At 42.6% G+C, this 27,340-nt stretch overlaps 1 protein-coding gene across 4 annotated transcripts in view; it reads left to right on the top strand.

Moving 5' to 3' along the window:
* The first annotated feature begins 914 nt into the window (after positions 1-914).
* Positions 915-27,340, top strand: part of ZRANB1 (zinc finger RANBP2-type containing 1) — a 72,908-nt gene continuing 46,482 nt past the window's right edge. Inside the window, exons 1-4 of one of the 4 annotated variants that reach the window (XM_043519417.1) lie at positions 1,123-1,374; positions 9,097-9,145; positions 24,943-25,043; positions 25,869-26,719. In XM_043519417.1, the coding sequence (XP_043375352.1) occupies positions 25,906-26,719 (814 nt within the window). In that variant the 5' untranslated portion in view covers positions 1,123-1,374; positions 9,097-9,145; positions 24,943-25,043; positions 25,869-25,905. Of the gene's footprint in view, positions 1,375-9,096; positions 9,146-24,942; positions 25,044-25,868; positions 26,720-27,340 lie in introns of all 4 variants that reach the window. The other 3 variants (XM_043519418.1, XM_038409455.2, XM_038409452.2) reach the window with 3 other exon arrangements.

The following is a 27,340-nucleotide window of genomic DNA, read 5'->3' as shown; positions in this document are numbered from 1 at the left end:
GTCTAGAAGGAAAGAGAGGGTACTTTTTGAGTTTGTGGGGAAAGAGTTGGGTCTCTTCTTTGTGATCCTAACGGAACTGAGAGCCTCTTACGTTGTCCCTTAGGAGACAAAGACCACTCTGGAGTAAGGTCTCCTGTGTGGTTCCCTGCAGGAAGGAGGAAGTACACTGGGGTAGTGGAGGGGTAGGGTGGTGTCACGTGCACCTTGTACACAGTAGGCTGCAGGGCTGCTATTAGCAGTTCAGACTCTTGTACCAGATATGGACTGGCTACAGTGCTTCTTTCCCAGACAGGTACACCAGAGATGTGTTTGCTTGAAGACACTTTAATTCACCACCAGCTAGATCTGTTCCATGCTCAGATCTAGTGTTACATGTGGCACAACCTAGTAGCTGAACAGGATAATACAGTTCCAATACGGGGGGGGGGGTCTTCTGTGTCCCTGGGGGAGCGGAAGGGTGGGGGTCTCTGGTGTGGCTGGTGTCCTGGGGGAGGGGAAGAACTGAGGGATAGAGCGGTGGGAGTGAGATCTCCTGTGGGGCTGCTCCGCTGTTGGAGATAAGGTCTCATCATGCAGTGTTGCCAAGCTCCAGGATTTTCCTGGAGCCTCCAGGGATTAAAGATTAATTTTTAATTAAAGGGTATGTGATGAAACCTCCAGGAACACGTCCTAGCAAAACCGGCAACCTTACAAGATGCATCCGATGCAGTGAGCTGTAGCTCACGAAAGCTGATGCTCAAATACATTTGTTAGTCTCTAAGGTGCCACACGTCCTCCTGTTCTTCTTACAAGACGTGTGGTCCCTTGGTGGGAGCAGGGCAGGGAGAGGGAGAAGCTCTGTGAATTAGTGGGGGAGGAGCTGATGGGGGAGGGGACGGTCTGCCTCCCTGAGAGAAGGCGGGGCTCTCTCTGGGCTGGTGGGTGGAGAGAGAGCAGCTCTCCGGTTGTGTGTGGGGGGAGGGGAGAACGCCCGCACCCTCACAGAGGCGGGCGATGACATCACCAGTTCTTCCCAAAGAGGCGCTCTCGCATTGGCTAGGTGGACGGGGTACTTTCCGCCAATGAGGGTGCCGCAGGGCTCTGGGCTCGCTGACGTGAGAGCCTTCTACCGTATGGGGATTTATTTTGCTTTGGGCCGCTCTAGCCGCCGCCATTAGAGGATTCGGGAGTCTGGGGCTGCAGATCCCCCCGGCTGCGCCGAGTGGGAGCGCCCGCGGCCGAGCGAGCTAGCCAGGCCGGGAGAGACCATGTCCTGAGCGGGGAGCCGCAGCCAGCGGGGCGGGGGGTTGGTGGGGGGCGCGGGGGGCTGCTTGCGCCGACTAGTGTCTGAGGGACGGATCCGGGAGCAGCGGCAGGAGCAGGCGGCGCTGCGGGGTAAGGCAACCTTTCGCCCCCCCCCCCCCCAACTAGGAGCCACCCTCTGGGCCACCCACCGGCGGCTCCTTTGGAAACTGCCGCCCAAGGCCCCGCTCTCCCACCGACACCCGGGGCGGGGGTCCTCTCTGTCCCCCAGCCGCCCGGCTGCCTTTTGGGGAGAAATCTGCCAGCCCTGCGGGACACTTAGGCCAGGGACTCTCCCTCCTGCACCCCCCCTTCCTGTCGCTGGGTGCCCCCTTCTTAGCTCCTCCCCTTTCCTCGCGCCCCTTTAACGATGGGGGGGGCGCTAATCGGCCCCTCCCCCAGCAGGACCCTTGCTGCCCTAGTCGGTTCCCCACCGTGAGCGAACTCGGGGAGTCCTATCCGGCCACCAGAGCCAGCGCTGCTCGGGCTCCGTGCTGAGCCGGGGCTGCCTCCCCCCGGGTCCGGCAGGGCAGCTCGTAGCCCGTGCGTTGAGTTGTGGGGGCGGCGGCCACCTTCCCTTTCCTTGTGGTTCGGGGGGACTCCTGAAAGTTTTTCTCTCGTAACATGGGGTCACGGTCTGGAAAAGGGTGAGAACGTTGTTTGCATGTCCTCCCCTGGCCGCCCTCCCGTCGCGGCCTGCTAGGGGATCCATGCACCCGCTCAGGAGAGACGATACTACTGCAGATGGCTCGTTTGTTTACTGGTGTAGAAATACCTGCGACGTGAACTAGTTTGGGTGTTTTTATAGTCGGAGGACGACCCCAGCTTACTTAGACGGAGATGTATGGTGCATCTTCTGCCCATAAGGCTTTTGAATTCCACATATTAATATCTAAATCTTGTTTTGACTTTCTTGTTTGTGTCTCCATTAATTTGTATCCTAGTTGGAATGAATAGTGTTCACTTCTCCATTGGAAATCAGGAATTTGCTTCTGCAGTAACTCTTCCCTGAAGGAAGGTTTATTTGTACGCTGCTATATACAGAGTTACTACACCCCAAAAGCGCTATATCAGACAATTTAAAAGCTATATTCAAATGATAAGACTGTTAAACAGAGACAGCCAGGAAACTCTCCTTATTTTTCTTCTCTCCAAACATCTGCAGTACCGAGATCTACAGGAATGAGATCATAGGTCTCCTGACTCCCATTTATCTTCCTTCCCCCCTCATTTTTTTCCTAGAAAATTCTTTACCGCTGTACTACAGAAACCACCTGCGTGTTGTGAATTACTTGTTTGCACATGTGTTATAGACAGTAGGTTATCCATAGTTAATGTTGAACATATAGTACCAAGTTGTAAAACGCATTTGTGATGTTGATGTACAAAGATAAACCATAGTCTGAACAGGATCTGAAATATTTCTGAATTCCTTTTAATTTATGAACTGAAATGTTCTTATTAATAGACTGTAAGATAATCATCTGATATTCAGTTTCAGCGGGGCTCCTCAGGACCTTCTCTACCTTCAAAGCCTTACATGGTACAAACTAGCTTGCTGATAAAGGTGAACTATACAACCCTCTTTGGAGTTTGTTAATGCAACTCTATGAACAGTTGTAGGTGGCTAACTTTGAATGATGCAAGGCATTGTCTCTCATTCTTCAATCCAGATTAGTCCCAGCTACCCCCTCAGGACTAGATGCTGTTAATATGATTGCAGATGTAGAATCTGGGTCTCCTGCATGGCAGACACAACACAGCTGCTAAGACCTTTTTACTAGCACAGTGACTTTCAGTGATATCAATGAAGAAAATAACTTTTTTCTAGAATTTTTGAGAATTGCCATTTTGAACAGTAGCGTTTCCTTTTTATTGGAACAATACCTGAATCTTTAAAATGTGAATCTTTAAGCAGTTAATCTAGTATGCAGATGTGTATTTAGGGACACAGTAATTTGTCTAGTGACAGCATACACTAACTCTCACCTCAGCTTTTTTTGTGTGCGATATCAGTTGCATGCAGAGTTGTCCACTGCAGAAATTAACCTTTTTTTTTTTTTTTTGTTTGGTTAGTATAACTGTATTCAGAACCCCGAAAGAGTAATTCAGGGGGCACTTCTTCCTTTGGTTTATTCAGCACTTAAACTATTAGAGACTCAAAACTGACTTCGATAATGGTGAAAGAGGACATTGAAACGCATTATTACTGTTCAGTAATCATTCAGTGGGGTTGCGGTATGGTAGAGTAACATGAGCCATCCCCCAGCATCTTCTAGCTATGGAAGTGGGAGACCAGTAACTGAGTTGGTGTCTCCTCGTTTGCAGTCTAATATTTGCAGATGTTTTTAACTTACGCATGTTGATGTAAAATCATAAAAGATTTAGTTTTGTCACAGTGCTGGACTGGAATAACATTTCTGCATCTATTTCAGCTAGCAGGCTTTTGGAAGCTTCAGCTGTGTAGTGTAATTGTTTTGAAGAAAGGATTTGTTGAAATGCTGGTAGCCACTCCTCTAAATGAAAAAATCATGGTCCCCTCTCAGCCCCTGGATTTGCAAATACACTAGTCCCTTGTTATTGGAGAGTGGTCTACAATATTACCTTCGTTTTATTAAAAATGTATTTTAAAGTAAACGGGAACACTAAATAGCTAGAAACCACTCCTTTTATGCACTTGATACAGAAACATAGCTCAAAGTGGACTTTTAGAGACATTGGTTAAAGCTACTTCTGGGTCAAAACAACATACCCAAATTTTATCCTTGAGTGACTTTGGATGTGTGTTAGAACTCCTGGACAATAGTTCATCATGAAAAAGTCTTAATTTGAAGTATGAGTTATACTTAATTTATATCTCAGGTGCTTAAACAATATATAAAACAGATGGAGTGTGTCCTCCATCAGAAGCATTTTATTAGTTGTGTTGTCTCTGTATGGCACATTTTAGAGTGATACATCAGGAAGTGACTGACTCACAACTATGAAGGTGGTAAAGAGAGCAAAGTTAGTTTAGATTTGTCTATTCAAGGCAGCTCTGACTTGTGGTGTTCAGCTTGTAATTTTAGGATTCTTACTGGGAGGAAACAATCTTGGCCACCTTTCCTACTTTCGCACTAGGAACTTGTATTTGTTTACAGGTTTATACTCATTAACATGTTTCCTTTTTAGCTTAAGTATTGAATCTGTAGGAATTTAGGTTTTGTTTAAATATATTCAAGTTAGGTGTACCCTTGCTAATGCTTAAAATTCATGTGAATTTTACCAAGTATCTTAGTGTGGTATCAGCTTAATTTACATGTCCTCTCCATGTTTAATGCCTGAGTCCAGCTTGACTTTTTTTTTTAATTATTTCTTCTATCTTCATCTCCCACATCTTGCTTTTGGATAGAGCTGAAATTACAATGACTATTAAACTATTTCTTCTTGTATAGCACTCTATGCTAAATCATCTTTTTTTGTACTGCATCATCATTGATGTTCATGCAATAATTAAACTGCTGCAAGATCTGCAGGGTACCTAACCAGTTTACTCTTTTTCTCACCAATTCTACTAATACAGTATCATGTTTCCTAACAAATTGTAGAAACACCAGCTATTTGCTAAAGAATTCTGTAAACAAGTAGGCTGCATCTTAATTGGTGTAGTAACAATTTAAAATGGAACTAAACTTTAGTTGTATTTGGAAACAGTAAATAAACTAATACAGGGAAACTAGAAGAGAACAATTCTGTAGTTATCAAAGTCTTCATTTTAGCTTTTTAATGCATGCTACAAATGATGGGAGAATAGGTGCAAAAATAAATATCAGCTATGTTTTACACAGCTGGTGATGAGCTTACTGCATCAGTTGTCAAATGGCATTGCTTGGTAAAATCAGCTAAATAGCAGATGAATTGCTACTTTGTGGTGGTATTTGAGTTGAATATGTTGTATTTTTAAAAGATGAAGTTTTGTTTTTAATCACAATCCCAAGCATAATTTATATTAGACATTTAACTTGTATTAATAACATTTTTGTCAAACTAGTTGCCGTTTTGACATGTAGGGAATCCAGATATTGGAATCACTTCCTCTGTTAAATTTAAGATCTTACTTGTTTACTTATTTTCTTGATAGAGCTTTTGCTCATGGCTTGAGAGAGAATTTCCTTTTCAGCATAAGATCCCATTACAAATAATCTGTGAAAATAATTTAAAATGGTCCTATAATTTTTGCAGTGATTTATGCAAAATTTAATAAAATGGTACAAGAGTTAAATAAAATATTCTGATGGCTAGTAATATTTTGAGTGTCCTAATGGTAGCACTTTTTTTTTTTTCTTACAATGATACAGCAAAAAAGCACTCTGTAAAATTGCTCTTTAATTGCTTTTATTTTACACTTCATATATGTTTTAAGGAAGATTACAAGAATAATAGGATTGGAAGGGCCTTCGAGAGGTCTGCTAGTCCAATCCACTGCACTAATGGCAGGACTAAGTATTGTCTAGAGTGACCATCCCTGACAGGTGTTTGTCTAACCTACTCTTAAAAAATCTCCATTGATGCAGATTCTACAACCTCCCTAGGCAGTTTATTCCAGTGTTTAACCACCCTGACAGGAGGTTTTTCCTAATGTCCAACCTCAACTGCTCTTGATGCAATTTAAGGTCATTGCTTCTTCTCCTATCCTCCGAGGTTACGGAGAACATTTTTTTTCCCCCTCCTCCTTGTAACATTTTATGTACTTGAAAACAGTTGCCATGTCCCCCCCCCCCCCCCCCAGTCTTCTCTTCTCCAGACTAAACAAACCCAATATTTTCAATCCTCCCTCATAAGTCATGTTTTCTAGACCTTTTATCATTTTTGTTGCTCTACTCTGGATTTTCTCCAGTTTGTCCACATCTCTGAAGTGTGGCGCCCAGAACTGTAAACAATACTCTAGTTGGGGCCTAATCAGCACTGAGTAGAGTGGAAGAATTACTTCCTGTGTCTTGCTTACAACACTCCTGCTAATACAGCTCAGAATTATTGCAACAGTGTTACGCTGTTGACTCATAATAGCTTGTGATCCATTGTGACTCCCAGATTCCTTTCTGCAGTAATCCTTCCTAGGCAATCATTCCCATTTTGTGTGTGTGCGCAACTGATTATTCCTTCCTAAGTGGAGTACTTTGCATTTGTCATTATTGAATTTCATCCTGTTTTCTTCAGACCATTTCTCCAGTTTGTCTAGATCATTTTGAATTTTCATACTATCCTCCAAAGCACTTGGAACCCCTCTCGGCTTGATATCCTCCGCAAACTTGATACGCCCTTTCAGCTTGACTGTGCACCATTGATAACTATTATTTGGGAATGGTTTTCCAACCAGTTATGCACCCACCTTATCATAGCTCTGTCTAGGTTGTATTTCCCTAGTTTATGAGACAGAGTATCAAAAGCCTTATTAAAGTCAAGATATAACACATCTACCACCCCGCTCTTCCCCCTCCCCCCCCCCCCCCCGCAATCCACAAGGCTTGTTACCCTGTCAAAGAAAGCTATTAGGTTGATTTGACACAATTTGTTCTTGACAAATCCATTCTGACTATTACTTATCACCTTATTTTCTTCTATGTGTTCGCAAATTGATTGCTTAATTATTTGCTCCATTATCTCTCCGGGTATTGAAGTTAAGCTGACTGGTCTGTAATTCCCCAGGTTGTCCTTATTTCCCTTTGTATAGATTGGCACTATGTTTGCCCTCTTCCAGTCGTCTGGAATCACTTCCATCTTCCATGACTTTTCAACGATAATCGCTAGTGACTGAGGTAATAACTGGCTAAGAGATGGTACCACTGAAAAGGATCTGGGGGTTACAGAGGATTGCACATTACTCCTGGGGGCATTCTGCGCACAATATTTTAAAATTCTGCAAAATCCTGAAAATTTTATTTGTCAGAATAAAACTACATAATCACACCAGTTTCAATTATTTTGGTAATTACTATTTTGTCTTGGGTTTTGTAAGAGTTTTATCTTTACAAAACCTAAATTTTGGGGGTAAATTTGACCTGACTGTGCCCCTTTAAGGCTCTGTTTACCTTAGGCATGGGAGCCAGATCATGAGAATACTTTCTCTCTGCCCCCCTGAATCCAGTGGCTATGATTCTCAATGGGATAAAGATTGGAGGACTTAAATTAGTTTGCTGGGGGTGGCCTCCTCCCTACTGAATTCTTGCAGGTTATGCATGTATCCAAAGAGGAAAGGGGTGGGATGGGGCCTTTACTTCCTGAACTGACATCTGCAGCCTCCAAATGAGTTTCTTCTCCCCACACTGCAAATAACCAGCAGTTGCTTTTGGGGACAAATGATTTCATTGTGTGTGGTGTGGGTTTTTTTTAACATTAAATACATTTTTAAAAAAAAACATGAAGGGATCAAATTCCACTTTTATTAAATCCTACCCTGCATCATGAAAGATTGTGTCGACTGGAATCAATGTAATACAGACAAAGGCAATTGCAGAATAAGGACCAGGTGTGGAAACTAGGTTCATAGTACTTATTTGTTGTTCTATAACTGATCACTCCAGCCTTCCTCATAAGGAACTTCGAGGAAAGTGAGCCTAATAACTGATCTATTTTTTGGTACTTCCTGTAACACATTTTTGTCAAACTGATCCTTGTTGTAATGTAATATGGTGAGCATAATCACAAAATATCAAACTGCTAGAGTGATGTGCTGTAAACAAGTGCACTTACTTTGATTTGCTTACAAGTTGAGGTGGTTTTATTTAATATTCATAAAGGTTTTGCTTTAATGTCCCCTCCCATGCCTAAGGTAAACACCCCCCCGGGCCCCGACATGGGGTGGGAAAGGGGCAGCTGCCTCTGGGCCCAGCGATTTAAAAGGGCCCAGTGCTCCTAGCCACTGCCGCCATTGTTACCTTGGCAGCGACCGGAGCCCTGAGTCCTTTAAATAGCTGCCGGAGCCCCAGGCAGCGTGGGCTGGGGGAGGCTGACTCCTAGCCTAGCCCTGCCCCTTCCAAGGGCCCAGAGCCTGGCACCCGTACCAGTAAGTCTTTCATCTTACTTTCACCCCTGCATCTAAGATTGCTACAACATGAAATAAATGGCAGAATGCGAGTAAAACTGAGGAGACATAATATTCTCCCCCAAGGAGTTCAGTCAGAATTTAAGTAACAAATTAGTTTAACTAGCATCATCAGCATGGAAGCATCTCCTCTGGAATGGTGGCTGAAGCATGAAGGGGCATACAAATGTTTAGCATATTTGGCATGTAAATACCTTGCAGTGTCGGCGACAAAAGTGCCATGCGAACACCTGTTCTCACTTTCAGGTGACATAGTAAATAAGAAGTGGGCAGCATTATCTCCTGTAAATGTAAACAAACTTGTTTCTCTTAGCGATTGGCTGAACAAGAAGTAGGACTGAGTGGACTTGTAGGCTCTAAACTTTTTACATTGTTTTGTTTTTGAGTGCAGTTATATAACACAAACAAATCTACATTTGTAAGTTGCACTTGCACAATAAAGAGATTGCCGTACGGTACTTGTATGAGATGAAATGAAAAATACTATCTTTTGTTTATCATTTTTACCGTGCAAATATTTGTAATAAAAATGTGAGCACTTTACACTTCGTATTGTGTTGCAATAGAAATCAATATATTTGAAAATGTAGAAAAACATCCAAAATATTGGTATTCTGTTGTCTAAGTGTGATTAAAACTGCAATTAATTGCGATTACATTTTTTGAGTTAATGTGTGAGTTAACTGTGATTAATTGACAGCCCTAATTTTCAGTTTTATTTATTAATAATCTAGGGCCCTACACCCATTGACTTCAGTGAAGAAGGATCTGGCCCTTTGATAGGTGAGACAGATCTACTCAAGGATATTGGACAATACTTTGGGGCGGGGGATTCTGTATTGCTTACTTATTGATTAATAATATTTGTAACTCTGAAGTGCTTGTCTCAGTTGCTAGTTTGTAATTGCAAAGTTTTACTGCATTATATTAAAAGACAGTAAAACAGTGCTATATAAACTTTTTGCCGAAGAAAAATGTTGACAGATCACTTGCTGCACTCTGAACGTTTTTGGTTTTTGTAGGGCTTGTCAAGTGATTTAAAAAATGTATCACGATTAATCGCACTGTTAAACAATAACAGAATACCATTTATTTAAATATTTGTGGATATTTTCTATATTCAAAAAATTGATTTCAATTACAACACAGAATACAAAAAGAAAAGGAATACTTGTGGCACCTTAGAGACTAACAAATTAGAGCATAAGCTTTCGTGAGCTACAGCTCACTTCATCGGATGCATTTGGTGGAAAAAAAACTGTACAGTACTCACTTTATATTTATTATGAATATTTGCATTGTAAAAAAGATAAGAGAAATAGTATTTCAATTTACCTCATACAAGCCATCTCTTTATGATGAAAGTTGAACTTTCAAATCTATAATAATAATAATAATAATTAATAAATTATTATAGAACTCCCTTCAGCTGATTTGAGCCCTTGTTTGCAAGGAAGGGTGGATTTTACCTAAGGACCTCAACATGCAGCATGGGAGGTGAGGCTGGTACAGGGATGCTGAGCTTGCCAGGAGCCTGTTCTCTGCGGCAGTGTTTCTCAAGCATTTTTTGTGCTGGCGACCCCATTTGGACTAAAAAAAAATATAATTATGCACTCCTCACCCCCCTCTCCTGTGAGGAGAAAATGTGACCCCCACCCCTACCTCTAGCCTGGCTAGAGGCACGGGCCTCTAGAACAGCAGGGAGTGCTGATGCCTCTCTCTCCGGCCAGAGGTATGCAATTTAATGTGTTTAAAAAACTTGTTTTCAGTTAATTGCAGGTGTTAACTGCAATTACAGTGGACCCTCGCTAGAACACGCGTCTATATAGCGCAAATTCGCTTATAACACGGTCGCGGCCATGGATCCCAAATTTAACTGGAATTCATTTCAATGTGATCCCCGCTATAACACAGTCCCCATGTTAACGCGGTACCGTGCATGGATCCCAAATCCCGTGTTCTAGCAAGGGTCCGCTCTAATTGACAGCCTTAGTTTTTTGATTAGAACAGCTCTCTCTCTTAAAATGGAAAGGATATTTTTTTCTCAAACAATAGGCCAAACAATCACTGAAGATATACACATTAACTGTTAGTTTATTTAGGAAAAGCAACATTTAATACTATATTTGCATTCTCTTTTAAATAAGATCATGTTCTGTTTTAAAACAAACAAGTGAACTACACTAACTTGCTCAATTCCTCGCTTCGTTGTATTCATATTAGTGTAGAACATACTTCTAGATTGTGGCTCTGCAATAATCCCTCCTTTCTTTATTATAAAGTTGCTGCTGTTGCAGGGATTCAATGCTGATGTGATGAGATTATCGCGTTCACACGATCAGTATGTTAGAAGTGTGGTAACTTATTTGCATAGCTAGTGGAGTTGCTATTTTCTGTGAAATCTGAAGATTTGCATATAGTTACTATTACTTCCCTGCTGAGGCTCATGCCAAGTTCTCCTTTTTGCTAATGCTAATTTTCCACTCCAGCAGGTCCAGTGTGGACACAGAAAAATATAAAAAAGAACACTAACTCTAAAGGTAGAGAGCAAGCAAAGAGAGAACAGTCAACAAATTGCCATGTTGGAAGAATAACCAACATAAAGAACCGGATTACTTGTGGCACCTTAGAGACTAACAAATTTATTAGAGCATAAGCTTTTGTGGGCTACAGCCCACTTCATCGGATGCATAGAATGGAACGTATAGTTATATATAGTTACACACACACACACACACACACACACACACACACACACACACACACACACACACACAAAAGTTGGAAGTTACCATACAAACTATGAGAGGCTAATTAGTTAGGATGAGCTATTATCAGCAGGAGAAAAAAACTTTGCAGTATCTAGTTTGCATATTAATTCAAGCTCAGCAGTTTCTCGTTGGAGTCTGTTTTTTTGAAGCTTTTCTGTTGTAAAATTGCCACCCGTAAATCTTTTACTGAATGGCCAGAGAGGTTGAAGTGTTCTCCTACTGGTTTTTGAAGGTTATAATTCTTGACATCTGATTTGTATCCATTTATTCTTTTACGTAGAGACTGTCCAGTTTGGCCAATGTACATGGCAGAGGGGCATTGCTGGCACATGATGGCATATCACATTGGCAGATGTGCAGGTGAACGAGCCTCTGATGATGTGGCTGATGTGATTAGGTCCCATGATGGTGTCACTTGAATAGATATGTGGACAGAGTTGGCATCAGGCTTTGTTGCAAGGATAGGTTCCTTGGTTAGTGTTTTTGTTGTGTGGTGTGTGGTTGCTAATGAGTATTTGCTTCAGGTTGGGGGGGCTGTCTGTAAGCGAGGACTGGTCTGTCTCCAAGGATCTGTGAGAGCGAGGGATCATTTTTCAGGATTTTTCTTTTCCAAGGGTCCAGATGATGAACGTCATCAGTGTAGCGCAAGTAGAGTAGGGGCTTTAGGGGACGAGAGCTAAGGAAGCATTGTTCTAAGTCAGCCATAAAAATGTTGGCATACTGTGGGGCCGTGCGGGTACCCATAGCAGTGCTGCTGATTTGAATTGTCCCCAAATGTGAAATAGTTATGGGTGAGGACAAAGTCAAAGTTCAGCCACCAGGTTTGCCGTGACATTATCAGGGATATTGTTCCTGATAGCTTGTAGTCCATCTTTGTGTGGAATGTTGGGGTAGAGGGCTTCTACATCCATAGTGGCCATGAGGGTGTTTTCAGGAAGATCACCGATGCATTGTAGTTTCCTCAGGAAGTCAGTGCTGTTTCGAAGATTGCTGGGAGTGTAGGGCCTGAGGAGAGAGTCCACGTAGCCAGACAATCCTGCTGTCAGGGTGCCAATGCCTAAGAAGATGGGGCATCCAGGATTCCCAAGTTTAAGGATCTTGGGAAGAGATAGAATACCTCTGGTTGGGGTTCTAGGGGTGTGTCTGTGCGGATTTGTTCTTGTGCTTTTTCAGGGAGTTTCTTGAGCAGATGGTGTAGTTTCTTTTGGTAACCCTCAGTGGGAACAGAGGATAATGGCCTGTAGAATGTGGAGTCAGAGAGTTGCCTAGCAGCCTCTTGTTCATATTCCAACTTATTTATGATGACGACAGCATCTCCTTTGTCAGCCTTTTTGATTATGATGTCAGAGTTGTTCCCGGCTGTTGATGGCGTTGTGTTCAGCACGGCTGAAGTTATGGGGCAAGTAATGCTGCTTTTCCACAATTTCAGCCCATGCACGTTGACGGAAGCAATCTATGTAGAAGTCCAGTCTGTTGTTTTGACCTTCAGGAGGAGTCCACACAGAATCCTTTTTTTTTTTTTTTTTTTTTTTTGAAGTGTTGGTAGGAAGGATTCTGTGGGTTAGTATGTTGTTCAGAGGTATGCTGGAAATATTCTTTGAGTCGGAGACGTCAAAAATAGGATTCTAGGTCACCACAGAACTGTATCATGTTCGTGGGTCTGGAGGGAGAAAAGGAGAGGCCCCAAGATAGGACAGATTCTTCTGCCGGGCTAAGAGTATAGCTGGAAAGATTAACAATATTGTTGGGTGGGTTAAGGGAACCATTGTTGTGGCTCCTTGTGGCATGTAGTAGTTTAGTTAGATCAGTGTCCTTTGTAGAGAAGCAAAGTTTGTGTTGTAAATGGCTCGTTCACCGGCACATCTGCCAGTGTGATATGCCAGCAATGCCCCTCTGCCATGTACATTGGCCAAACCGGACAGTCTCTACGCAAAAGAATAAATGGACACAAATCTGACATCAGGAGTCATAACATTCAAAAACCGGTAGGAGAACACTTCAACCTCTCTGGCCACTCAGTAAAAGATTTAAGGGTGGCAATTTAGCAACAGAATAGCTTCAAAAATGGACTCCAACAAAAAACTGCTGAGCTTGGATTAATATGCAAACTAGATACCGTTAACTTGGGTTTGAATAGAGACCGGGAGTGACTGGGTCATTACACATATTGAATCTATTTCCTTAAGTATCCTCACACCTTCTTGTCAACTGTCTAAATGGGCCATCTTAATTATCACTACAAAAGTCTTTTTCTCCTGCTGATCTTAGATAGCTCATCTTAACTAATTTGATAATAATTGAAATAAGATAGCTAATTTTATTAAATTAATAAATTGAAATTAAATTAATTGAAAGATAGCTAACAAGACTAATTGAAATAAGATAGCTCATCTTAACTAATTTGCCTCTCACAGTTTGTATGGTAACTTCCAACTTTGTGTGTGTGTGTGTGTGTGTGTATATACGAAAGCTTATGCTCTAATACATTTAGTAGTCTCTAAGGTGCCACAAGTACTCCTTTTCTTTTTGCTGATATAGACTAACACTGCTGCTACTCTGAAACCAACATAAAGAAGAATTTTAGTTTTTTTAAAAAAAAGTTAAGTATAGCATACGAGTCATGGAGATAAGCAGCAAATTGTTGTGGTGTTCAGAATTGTTTAATAGTATATTAAACATTAGTAGCTCAGCATTTAGTAAGGCTTCTTGGACACATACAATATGGACACGTTTCAGAGAAAAATTAAACTGTTAAACAACATGAAGGGGTTTCTGAGAGAACTTGTAAATCTGAAAATAAACAGATCAGCTACTTGTTTTGTTTTGCATGCTTTTGTACAAGTATACAATCCTCTAATCCTTCCTGCCAGCAGGATATTGCAATTTACAAGAATCCTGGACTTGACTCTTTTGTGGAACAGGATTTGTGTGGACCTCACAAATGCTAGTGCTCAAGAATGGGGCCAGCTGGCAAAGCTGAAGAATAGCATGGCATGCCTATATGTGATGCAAGGAAACACATTCATATCAGTGCTTTGTGTTTCCCAAATAAAATATTGGACTTTAATTTATATTGCAGCTCTTCTTTTAGAGCTGACGTAATTTTTACAGTACCAAGGAACATCTAAAATGATCTGAATTCAGGCCTGTAAGTGTCCTATGATGAGACTTTGAAAACACATGTCTTTGAAACACATGAGTTGCTTTAACTTGACACAGCCTTTAACTTAGAATTTCTTTGCTTGTCACAAATTTTAATGTTCATAGCTTTTAAAAAAATATTTAACATTTATTCAACATATAAGAACTTAAAATATTAGGTTAACTAATGGCCAGTAAATATATAGGGGGCTATTATTTGTAATAGACTAGTAGATATGTAAAGGGATTGGAAAATATCATGTCATTTCAAATTGTAGGAAGTTTGCCACTTTTTTTTTTTTTGGGAAGGACAGTTGTGGAAAAGAATATCCCCTGTTATGCAAATGCATTTATACACTTCATACAACAGTACTGTGCAGTTACTATTAACCAGTTATCAAGTGAGGACACTGTTTTCTAGGGGGTTGTACACTTGTGTGGCATAATTCGTCACTTGTATAGGTTATTGTAAATATAATATCTATTTTTTGATCTTCTCTTGTTGCTCTGCTTTCCAAGCTGTATTCCTTTTTCTCCAGAAAATGGTTGGGTATAGAATGGTAAGGCAGATGAATGCAGGAGCCACACCAGTGTATACGTATCAAATTACTTGGATCCTGCGTTTGATTAGAGTTGTTTTCTGCGTGAGAACAGGACGTTGCTGATGAAGCTGAGGAATTTTTCAAGCTGTATCATTAAGGCAAACTACTTGTTTTGTTTTTTCTTTTGTGTGAAAAGTTAGTTGCTTTTCACTGTAAATAAACCTCTTCTGAATTTTGTGACCTTTCTCTGCATAGTAATAGTGGCAACCATCGTGCTGAAAGTGATGTCATGGAAGATGCCAGTTCTGAACAAGCCAAATATAAAACCAAGTCAGTTGCTCTATTTTTTGTAAAATCGTAATGATTTTCTGAACACAAGTTTATTTACTATTTAAAGTTTTTTTGATAAGTTAACTTTAAGCGACAGGGAACTGGTTTAGTCTTCCCTTGGGCTCATGCAACAGTTCCAAATCTTGCTTTAATCTTAATTGTATCAAAAGAAACTTTTAAAAACTGTGTCTACATATAAAATTCAAGTATAATGTACAACCATTATAAAAGCAGGCTGGTAACTGGCTTAGTCTTTTAGTGAGCTCTTGAATAACAATGCCATGAGACTGCAGCATTTTTTCAGTAAAATGGCTGCCACCAACAATGGATCAGATAGGGCAATTGTAAAAATCTGGAATTGGAATAGCCATTGATATTTTGTTTTCAGGTACATTCCTCAGTTCATAGTGAACTTTGAAACAAAAAACTGAAGAGTGCTTGTTTGAGCAAAATGAAAAGTTTGTGTAAATTAAGACTACCATGAATGTGAATAATTGAAGATTTGGAGAAAATACACAATTTGATGCAGACTGTCAAAGGAGTTCATATTTTGCCTCATTTTTCTTTGATTTCTTTATGCTGCTTTAAAGTTTGTGTGCACAAACAGTAGGTACATTTGGACTTGTTTCATTGTTCTCGCATTCCCTCTGTAAAAGAGGTGTAAACAAGGTGCAGACAAACATTTCCAGATTCTGTTTCAGAAAGCTGACTCTTTGCTTGTTCATTCATATGGATGTTTAATGTCAGACACACCTTTAGAGCAAATAACCAGATATTAACTTAGGAATAATACACTGCAGAATTTAAGGTGGAACTATTAAAAAAGCCCTCCCAATGCATGTGTTCCTAGCCCAGGATAAAAAGGGCCAGAACCACCCTGACCCCCTCATTCCTTTTCACTGCAGTGTGTGCGCTCGTCACGCTCTCATTATTCTCTTCTACTTTTTAAAAAATGTGGATTCCAGTTCGTTCCACTCATTGCACTGTCAGTGTCAACGTGTTGGTAGCTTTTTTTATGTGTTGGAAGTAGTGGAAAGTCGAAATTCCAATATACCAAGAAAAAACTGCTAGTTTAACAAGTGCCTTCCAGGCTTCATAAGATCCAGAACCCTGGAGATAGAGGTTGAGTTTGTTTAGGTGAGCAGTGATGTCAATTAGAAACATGAGCTTACACAGCCATTTGTCATCATCCAGTTCGGAGTAGTTTTGTCCTTTTTCTGACTAAAAGGCCTTGATTGCATCAAAACAGTTTACAAAGTGCACCAAAACCTTGCCACTACTTAGCCACCAAATGTTGCTCTGAAGTGGAATGTCGTTATAAGCACTGTCCATCTCTTCTGGGAGTCAGTCAAAGCAGATGGAGCAACAAGGCAATTCACAATTTGCGCCACTGTGTTCATCACATTATTAAGCTCTGAATTAGAAATTTTAGCACACAGGTTTTCTTGATGGATGATGCAGTGAAATTTGACTGTTGGGCGACCAATTTGATCTTCAAGTGACTTTACAAATCCCTTCTGTTTTCCGACCATGGCAGGAACACCATCTGTTGTCTTTCAAAATATATTTTTCTGATGTCAACTCCTCATTCTTCAGAATTGTTTACAAAACTTTCCACTATACCTTACCCCTTTTTTGTGCCATGCAGGGGTTTTAGGCAACAAAGTTCCTCTTGGATTTCATCAGAAGCACATCTTGCAACAAGAGCCAAACGTGGAACATCGTTTATATCCACACATCAACTGCAACGCTAAACACTGCTGTGTCTTTTAATGCAGTCGTCTGCTTTTCGTTAATGTTTTCTGCCATTTTGCTTATGCGTCTCTCAACTGTGCTGGCGGAGACAGGCATTTCTTTTATTCTAGATATATCTTTATTTGGCAAATCATTGAACAAAACCTCCGAACTGCTGAGAAAAGTCTTTTTTAAATATATATATTCCCCATCTGTTTTTTGCAATGTACTGTGCAATCTTGTAATTTCCTTCGGTAGCCTGATTTTTACTTATACTTAAGCATTTAAAAACACTGCTTTGCTTCTCATATCCTGCTACTGCCTTTTTGATCAATTCAGTCGTGTCTGCTTAGTCAAAGGTTTTCTCGTGCTTCATTTCAAAATGTCATTGAACACTTGATGTGCGACACACAGCACTTTCACAACAGAAAGCACAAACAGCATGGTCCTTCTTTTGAATAAATCCAATTGTCTGTCCAAGAAGGCTGAAATGAACAGACATCTAACTTTGCTTTCTTAGGAGCTGACATTTTGTCAAATGTACCCTTCAGCTTACAGTGGGGGGCAAAAAATGGTGACAGAGGGCACGCACAAGGTCAAACACAGTGCACTGTTACACATGGCCTGATATAAGCAGCAGATGAGGACTTGAAAATATCCCAATGACCTGGAACAATTTGTAAGGTGGGGGTGCTGAGCTGCACCCCCTCTTGCTTCTGTCTGCACCTCTCACTGCCCCAGGCTGGGCCAGTGGGGGACAGCTGGGGGCGGTTGCAGAGTGCCAGGCTGAGGCCAGTGGCCAGGACCCCGGGCCAGTGGCCAGGACCCCGGGCCAGCAGCGGAGCCCCCTGGACCAGTGGCTGGGACTGGCGGCGGGCTGAGCGAGGCTGGCGGCTGGGACCCCAGGCCGGCGACTGGCTGAGCAGGGCTAAAAATCAGTTTGCGTGCTGCCTTTGGCATGTGTGGCATAGGTTGCTGATCCCTGTTCTACATCGACTTTGTCTGTATTACACCTACATTTTTGGTACCTGTGACATCTGAAGCTTACACAGTGGCCAGGGACCTTCTTTGCCTCTTGGTCCTGGGTTTCCCACTGATACAGCAGGAAATTCCGATGCCCACCCTGTTTCACAAGCCCTAGTGCTGCCTTCTTTGGCACTCGCATTTTTGGTGCTACCTGATTCTGGGTGTGTGCAGGTTCCATTGGACTCCAGAAGCTTGAAAGTGAAGCAGAGCAGGTGTATGGTACCTTCTGTGGGAAAGCTGCCGGATATTTCCTCTTGTACTGACCACATCTCATTGGTCCTAGAATATCAGGGTTGGAAGGGACCTCAGGAGGTCTAGTCCAACTACCTGCTCAAAGCAGGACCAATCTCCAACTAAATCATCCCAGCCAGGGCTTTGTCAAGCCTGACCTTAAAAACTTCTAAGTAAGGAGATTCCACCACCTCCCTAGGTAACGCATTCCAGCCTCACCACCCTCCTAATGAAAATTTTTTCCTAATATCCAACCTAAACCTCCCCCACCGCAACTTGAGACTATTATTCCTTGTTCTGTCATGTGCTACCACTGAGAACAGTCTCGATCCATCCTCTTTGGTCCAGGTTCCCATACTGCACTGCCTTGCCCTTCAGACTACTCTTCAGAATCAGATAGGGGATCTTGAAGCATAATATCCCGTTACACAGGAACAAGAGCCTGTTCTCATTCTTCCTCTCATAAATCAAGATCTCGGTATCGTGATTTTGTAGAAGCATGTTCAGGGACAGGATGTCTTGGGGTTGGGCCCTAGTACCATACCAATTGTAACGATGGCCCTTTGGGAATCCACTGTGTGTTCCTCCAGACTCCAGGTCCTCATTGGTTAGACCATGGGTGACAGGGTTGGGACTCACCACCGCAGCGCCTCCCACTAGTATCTCAGGGAATTAACTCTGTCCAGTGCGGAGTGCCCTCTGCTGGTGGTGTCCTGTCTGTCTCTTGCCCTCAATTGGCTTCTCGACCCACGTTGCTCCCAGCTCGCGGTGTCCTCTTCAGGACACTGCCCTCCAGCAGTGCCCCCAAATCCACACTCGCCCCCTTCTGGGGGGGGTGGGGGTTAACAGCAGTGGCCACCCACAACCTCAGTCTAGCCCCTTGGCTCAAGGACTGGTTGCAGTCTGCTCTGGCTGCTTCTCTACCCCCCAGGTACTGTATAAGGGGGAATGGGGGGACCCAGGCCTGCCCACTACTCTGGGTCCCGAGCCAGAGACCCTCTAGTGGCAGCCTCCCTGCCCTCCTTCCCTCCCCTTGTCTGACTGTCTTTGGGCCACTTCCTCTCTGGCCCCTCGCACCCTCTAGGGCCTTTCTATTGGGGCCTGCAGTCTGGCAGGTATTGGGCCGGAGCCCTACTATGCTCCCCCCCCCGAGCCTGCCCAGCACTGCTCTGTCCGAGGTTCTAGTCTCCTGCTCTGCAGACAGACCTTCCCCCATGAAGTTCTGGGACAGACTGTCTGCTCCCTTCCTGGGCAGCCTTTATAAAGGGCCTAACCTAGCCCTGATTAGCTCTCTAACAGGCTCTCCCTGATTGGCTGCCGCCTTGCACAGTTGCTCTGGCCTGTTGTAGCCCAATCTGGCATAAGGATGGAGCACCACCACGCCACACCATGTAGCATTTGATCACCATCAAGGCACTATACTCTGCCCAGTGCCAAACTTGGTACTGAGTCAGGTACCCAGTAAGAAGTTGTTTCCTTCAGTGCATGACCCTTCTGGTGCAGAGATACAACAGAACAGACATTACAGTGCAACCCTTCTATAGTTCCTCCTCGTCACCAGGTGAGGCTACTGTCTGAGTCATCCTCTCTGATTCCTGATGATTACAAAACATACCAGAAAGAAAAGGAGGACTTGTGGCACCTTAGAGACTAACAAATTTATTAGAGCATAAGCTTTCGTGAGCTACAGCTCACTGCATCCGATGAAGTGAGCTGTAGCTCACGAAAGCTTATGCTCTAATAAATTTGTTAGTCTCTAAGGTGCCACAAGTCCTCCTTTTCTTTTTGCGAATACAGACTAACACGGCTGCTACTCTGAAACCTGTCAAAACATACCAGGAACTTATGATAAAGGTAGCCACCGCTCTGGGAATTCCAGTAGAACTGGGCCAGGGCAATTCTCACAAGTCAAAAGATATTTTATGTACTATAGGACATGCTAGAGTGGTTTTACCTTTTGATAATGTTCTCTTGGAGCACACCAAAATCCTTCTGGCAAACTCTCTCCTCTCTCTCCCTCTCTCCTCTCTGACACCCACTGCCAAAAGGACTGAGGAAAGGTGCAAGTTCCTTCTCATGGTCCTGGGTAGTTTTATTCACACCCAACTGCAGGATCTTTGGCGGTGACCATAGTTAATATAAATGCAAGACAAGGACAATCTAAATGTACTCCCAAAGACACAAACACAAAGAAATGGGATTTGTTTGGAAGGAAAGTTTATTCCTTATCAGGAATACAGTTGAAAATTGCAGACTAACAGACTTTTGTTTGCTTGCTGTGATTACTCCAATAGGGACTCAATGCTACAATTCCTTGACTTGTTGCCAGACATGAGAGGGAATACAGAGCACTTATCAGTAAAGCTATATTTTAGTCATGGATATTTTTAGTAAAAGTCCCAGGCAGTAAACAAAATTCATGGCCTGTGACCTGTCCATGACTTTTACTATACACCCCTGACTAAAACTTAGGGGGTGCTCGGGGGACTGCCGGGGGGGGGGGTGTATGATGCTGCCGGTGCTCGGAGGAGGGGACACAGCTCGGGGGGGGGAGGGAATGCCACCATGTGTGAGTGGGGGGATGCTGGGGATGGGGGAGGGTTGGCGGAGCTGGGGCAGGCTCCCTACCCTGAGCTCTACATGCTGCCTCCACTCTGTCCCAGTCCCTGGTTCTGCAGCTCCCACTGGCTGAGAACCGCGGCCAATGGGAGCTGCGGGGGCGGTGCCTGACGGCAGAGGCAGCACATGGAGCTAGGAGCTGAGGGAGGGGAGCCCTCCACTCCAGATAAGCACCACCTCGCACCCCAGCCCTGAGCCTCCCCACACCCAAACTCCTGCTACTGGGGGGCAGGGGGGCCCAAGACTGCCCCAGTAGCAGTTGGTGCGCCTGGCCTGGGGGCTCCGAGCTGCTCAGGCGGCCCCAGCTGCTGCAGAAGTCACGGAGGTCACAGAAAATCTCGGAATCTGTGACAAACACGGGGCCTTACTTATCAGTGAGGGCCACGTGGTAGCATGATCATCCTTTTCAGGCTGCACTGAATAAGATATTTTCAGCTGCTTGAGTAATGGTAATGGCAGTCACCATGCATCTTGGCTGCAGTCTGGTATTCTATCTGAAATCCAACAGGCTACTGAGGATTTGCCTTTTTGAACAGCGGAACCTATCTTAGAGAAGACCGGTGAAGAACTTCATTCGCTAGAAAATTTTTGGCCAACCCTAAGGTCTTTGTCATTTATGCTTCAGGCCCGCAGAGAAAGCAATTCCGCCTTCAAATGCATGATTGGTATCAGTGTTACCCTCTTAGACAGCTCCATCAATTGAGGAAAGGCCATAACACTCGCGGAAGGCGATCACCCTTCTCTTCCTCTTCTGCTAACGCCAAACAGACAGCTTAGATGCTATAGACAATCAACTCCTTGGTTAAGGCCAGCAAACCCCTCATTTTGATTTCTCATATCTTTTGGCGGTAGGTTGTCCCAATTCCTAAGTAAGTGCTTAGATCCACATTACATCAGATCAGTGGGTTCTAAGCATGGTGGATCTGGGGTATACTCTGCAGTTCACATCTATCCCTCCTTCACATCCCTCTCCCATCCCTTTTCAGGGACTCATGAGACTGTACTAATTCAAGATGTTCAGTCACTGTTGCAGTTAGGGTCTATAAAGGAAGTATCTCCTCATCACCAGGGAAAAGGATTCTTTTCCTATTTTGGTTGAGAAAATAAGTCCAGGGAAGGCCTCAGACCTATTTTAGACCTACGGAAGCTCAACAAGTACATTTAAAAAAAAAAAAATTTCATATGGTTATCCTAGCATGCATTATCCTATCTGTAGACTACAATTGCTTTGTTGTCCTTGATTTAAAGGATGCTTGCTTCCATGTGGTCATTCAGTAGTTATAGTAGATTCTTACAGTTAGTTAGCAGACATTCATTATAAGCTTACCCTTCTCCTCTTCGGTCTTCAGTCCCTTGAGTTTTCACAAAGAGTATGGCAGTGGTTGCAGCAATCTCTGAAGAATAAGGGTCCAGGTACACATCTGGATGAGTGCTTGGTTGAGGTTGGTCCAGACAACTAGTACCAGTGGCCATTGAGAAAATTCAGTTCCTCTTTCATTTGGGAGTGCTGATCAACAAGGAGAGAAACCTGTTCTACCTGTCCAGAGAATCTGATTCGGAGGAGTAGTTCTCAGTTTGACCTGAGTGGGACAGTATTTGTTTCAGGAGATATTGGACCCATGCAAAGACTTAAAGGCATATCCTTATATGACAATGAGCAATTGTCTGAAGCTTGTAGGTCACATGCAGCTTTTACATATGTGACTCATCATTGCCAGACTTCACCTCAGAATCATGCAGAAATGGTTGAAATCTGTCTATTGTCCTTCTTGTCATCTGCTGGAGAAGCTGACTCATGTACCAAGAAGTGTCTTGACGTCCCTGGACTGGTGGATGGACCCTGCCAGTGTATGCAGTGGGGTTCCTTTTGCCCCAACTGTGCTCTCCGTTACCCTAGTTGTATGTGATTCATTTCTTGGTTGGGGAGCTCATGTAGAGAACTTTAAAACTCAGGGTCTTTGGTCAGTGTAGGATTCCTCCACACCAGTGTTTTGGGAGCTTTGAGCTGTTTTGAGCTGGCCTGTCAAGTTTCTTCCCCACATCAAAGGTTGTTCAGTACAGGTGTCCACAGACAACACAATTGCAGTGTTTTATCTAAACTAGTAGGGAGGAACTAGGTCAGACTTCCTTTGCCAAGAAGGAAAGAGCTTCCGGTCTTCCTGCATCAGGAGTTATATAATAATGCTCAAAGCCTCTCTCTTTCCTAGGTCTCAGAACTAGCTAGCATACCATTTTTCTGCAGATCATTCAGCAGAGACCATGAGTCATCCCTTAGTCTGACATAGCCAAAGTCTCTATTTTTCAGATTTTGGGAATGCAACCAGACAGAGGAAATGTCATCAGTTCTGTTCAAGGATAGGTCACAACCCAGGTAGACTACTATTCTGGAAGGGGAAACTGCTGTATGCTTCCCTTCCCCATCCCTATGGTACTGAGTTTTGAGCAAGTTTAGACAGGATTGTGCCACAATAATTTTTATAGTGCCATCCTGGCCTTGTCAGGATTGGTTCTCGGATCTGTTAGCCTTTCAATTCAGGATCCTGTAATGCTCCCTCAGATCTTGGATGTAGTTTTGCAGGACCATAACTGTTCCAGCCCTCTCAGCCTGCACATGACTGCATAGATGCTCAATGATTAACTCCCCGGGAAGCTCTCTGTTCGAGCTGGAAATCTGCTTTTAAAATATCAGGAAACCTTCTATACCTACCCCAGGAAATGGCTGATGGAAGAGGTTCCCAGCGTGGTTCCAGCAGAAAGATACCTCTCCTTTATGGGCTCCCATTCCGTTTATACTGGTTTACCTGCTTCACCTAACAGATCAAGGACTTTGCAAATTCACTGAGAGTTCATCTGGCAAATCTGTTCACATTGCTTCCACATGTAGAGGGAATATATGTCTTTTCAACCGTGTGACTGTTGGGTTCTTGAAAGGTTTGGACAGTTTCTTCCCACCTATTTGAGACCCCACACCATTTTTAATTTTAATGGAACCCATTTTTGAACCTACGTCTGGGTTTTTTCTTTCTCTCAATGACGGTAACTTTCCTGGTAGCTATCGCTTTAGTTGGGAGGGTAGTAGAACTTCAGGCTTTGATGGGTGACCCTTTTTACATGGTGTCTTGGAAAGATAGCTTGTTTGCATCGACACCCCATATTGCTTACCAAAGTAGTAGAGATTTTTTTTAAAATCTCAGTCAGACTGTATATTTACCAATCTCTTTTCTGCGATGAGGAAAATGTCATACTTCGGATGTTCTCAGGGTGCCAGTCTTTCCTGCATGGGACTAAAGAGTTGAACATCTCTCTGCAATTTTGTGTCTCTTGCTGACAGGATGAAGGGCAACCTGTCACTTTGCAGAGGGTATCTTTCTGGATCGTCTCCTATATTTGTCTATGCTATGATATTCTGATGTTCCACTGCCTCAAAGCGTTTTAGCGCACACTGCAATATCACAAGCAACATTGGCTGCTGCTTTTTTCCTTTTCTTTTTTTAAAAGGTTCTGACACTTGCAAGGCTGACTTGGTTGGTTCATACCTTCACCGTCACTATGCTCTCTCCTAGGCCTTAAGAGACTATGCTAGATTTGGAAAAGTGGTATTGCAGTCCTTGTTTAGGTAGGCTCCAATACCTTCTCTATCTGGAACTGCTTAAGAGTTGCCTAGAGTGGAATGGAAGAGTACAAACACTCGAAGGAAAAAATGGTTGCATACCTGTTAGTTCTTTGAGATGTGTGGCGCATGTTGCTTCCATGACCCACCCTCCTTCCCCTCTTCATCAGAGTCACAGCTAATACTGGTCTCCGGTAAAAAAGCATTTTTCCACCAAATGCATCCGATGAAGTGAGCTGTAGCTCACGAAAGCTTATGCTCAAATAAATTTGTTAGTCTCTAAGGTGCCACAAGTACTCCTTTTCTTTTTGCGAATACAGACTAACACGGCTGCTACTCTGAAAAATTAATGAAAGTTGAACAGTTAAATGGTTGTATGGTGCGTTGTGGCTGGTTCTTCCCAAAAATTGATCAGTGGCATACTTATTTTAGATACGCTAAGGCTCAGAGTAGGTCATGACTGAGTTTAAACAGCAGCCAGGGATTAGAATGGGAGTGGCATACAAAGCACTACTTTTCTAGTTGCTGAAGTCCAGTGTGAGGCCTTAATTGAAACTGTCTTCATTTTGTTTACAGGGATAGTTGTCAGATAGTGTCATCCATCCCATTTTGCAGTCTGAGGAGGACAAGGTCTGAGCCAGCATGGAGACAGAATCTCCTCTTCATTAGAGGAAAAAGTAAGATTGGTGGGGGTTTTTTTATTTGATTTGTTTTGTTTTTGTTTTTTTAAAATGGTCGTAGTGTGGAAATTAGTATTGGAGTATATATCTTAAAAAGCCTGCCAACAAACTTAGTTTCTACGCTGGCATTCTTCTGATTTTTCTAATAGTAGCTACTGACCTGAACAATATTAAACAAATACAAATAGGCTTAAGCACCTTATATATACTCTTAAATCAAACTTGGCACGCTGTTTAGTGCATGCCACCTTAACAAAACTATCTACCTGGCTGGTGCAACACAGTAAAGCAAACCCACACCATTCTGGCTTTGCCTTTCAACATATTTAACCCTTGAAATGAGGGACTTTGAACAGTTTAAATGCCACCTTTTCTATATTGTACTAATATTGACTTTTCTTGTCTGATTCTTCTAACTATTTTCAGCCCTTGTGATCCACTTCCCTACTTTTTCCCCCTTCATTCCCTGTACCTTTATCATTCCAGTGTTCTCTTCATACTGTGGAAGAGGAGCTAGGTAAAGATGTCAAATCTGTATGACCTTCAGAAGACTATGAAGCAATGAACAGTATTCCATCTTTGGAATCTGTTTATGAAATTTTCAGCTTAAATTGAAGGAAAGCCTAAAATCTGAAGGCCTGTTTTCATTTCCTCTTGGGATATCCCTATTCCTGCATTTAAAAAAAAAAAAGAGGGGGGGGGGGGAAGGTTGCTTAAGCATTAATCAGGATGTTTGCCTAAAAGTACTCTATCCTTTTAATAAAACTTTATGGTATAGTATGCAACCATTATGTTCTAATAATTTTTTCTAATTATTTATAGCTTTCTGCCCAACACAATTTACTTTAAGAAGCGCACGATGACGGAACGTGGAATTAAATGGGCTTGTGAGTATTGTACATATGAAAATTGGCCATCTGCAATTAAGTGTACCATGTGCCGTGCTCAGAGACCTAGTGGAACAATTATTACTGAAGATCCATTCAAAAGTGGTTCAAGTGAAGTCGGTAGAGATTGGGATCCTACAAGCATCGAAGGAGGCAGCAGCCCTTTGATATGTCCAGATTCTAGTGCAAGACCAAGGGTTAAATCTTCTTACAGTATGGAAAGTGCAAATAAATGGTCATGCCACATGTGCACATACTTGAACTGGCCAAGAGCGATAAGATGTACTCAGTGTTTGTCCCAGCGTAGGACCAGGAGCCCCACAGAATCTCCTCAGTCTTCAGGGTCTGGTTCAAGATCAGTCCCCTTTTCTGTTGATCCTTGTGAAGAGTACAATGATAGAAATAAACTGAACACGAGAGCACAGCATTGGACTTGTTCTGTATGTACGTACGAAAACTGGGCTAAGGCCAAGAAATGTGTGGTATGTGATCATCCCAGACCTAACAACATTGAAGCAATAGAACTGGCAGACACAGAAGAGGCTTCTTCGATCATAAATGAGCAAGACAGAGCTCGATGGAGGGGAAGCTGCAGTAGCGGTAATAGCCAAAGAAGATCTCCTCCTACAACCAAACGTGAATCAGAAGTGAAAATGGACTTCCAAAGAATTGAATTGGCTGGAGCTGTTGGCAGCAAGGAGGAACTTGAAGTTGACTTCAAAAAACTAAAGCAAATAAAAAATAGAATGAAAAAGACTGATTGGCTATTTCTAAATGCTTGTGTGGGTAAGTTGTCTGTCTCTTATTATATTGTGTTAGTATGGGGGGGGGATGGAAAGTAAAAAACCACAAACTTACAAGGTGTAAATAAGCTCTCAACATGCTGTTTTGTAACAATACTAAAATTTCAGTTCACAACTGTACTTAATAAGGGAACTGAATGTTGCAGTTCCTGAAATAACCTTTAGTGGTGATGCATGGGGGAGTATCTGCAAACTTGACAGAATTTGGCAAGTTATCTTAGAGATAAGTAGAGCCATTTTGTGTGTGACTAATTGCATGAACGCTTCTGATTTTATGGGAGTTGATACGGAATAGCTGCAGAATCTGTTTATTTAAATATATTATTTTAAAAAAAATCAAAGAAGCAACTTTTGTGCACGATAGTGTGAAAAATGATCTACCTGTGTATTTAAAATTGCTACTCTGTTTACTGTTACAAGATGTACCAGTAGAATCACCAGATGTAGCTTGGGAATATTTTGTAAACGAGCTTTCGGCACAAGACGCCCAGTCAAATGTTAAAAATAACACAAAAATATGTAGCTCCAAGAAGCTGCATGCACAATACTGACCTTGAAAATGTTGTGTCAACATGAGTATTATGTTGTAAATATTTACAAGATT

The sequence above is a fragment of the Dermochelys coriacea genome, chromosome 7 (assembly GCF_009764565.3).
Source record: "Dermochelys coriacea isolate rDerCor1 chromosome 7, rDerCor1.pri.v4, whole genome shotgun sequence".
Lineage (NCBI taxonomy): Eukaryota > Metazoa > Chordata > Testudines > Dermochelyidae > Dermochelys > Dermochelys coriacea.
The sequence above is the reverse complement of the archived record's forward strand: the minus strand, read 5'-3'. Positions and strand labels throughout refer to the sequence as shown.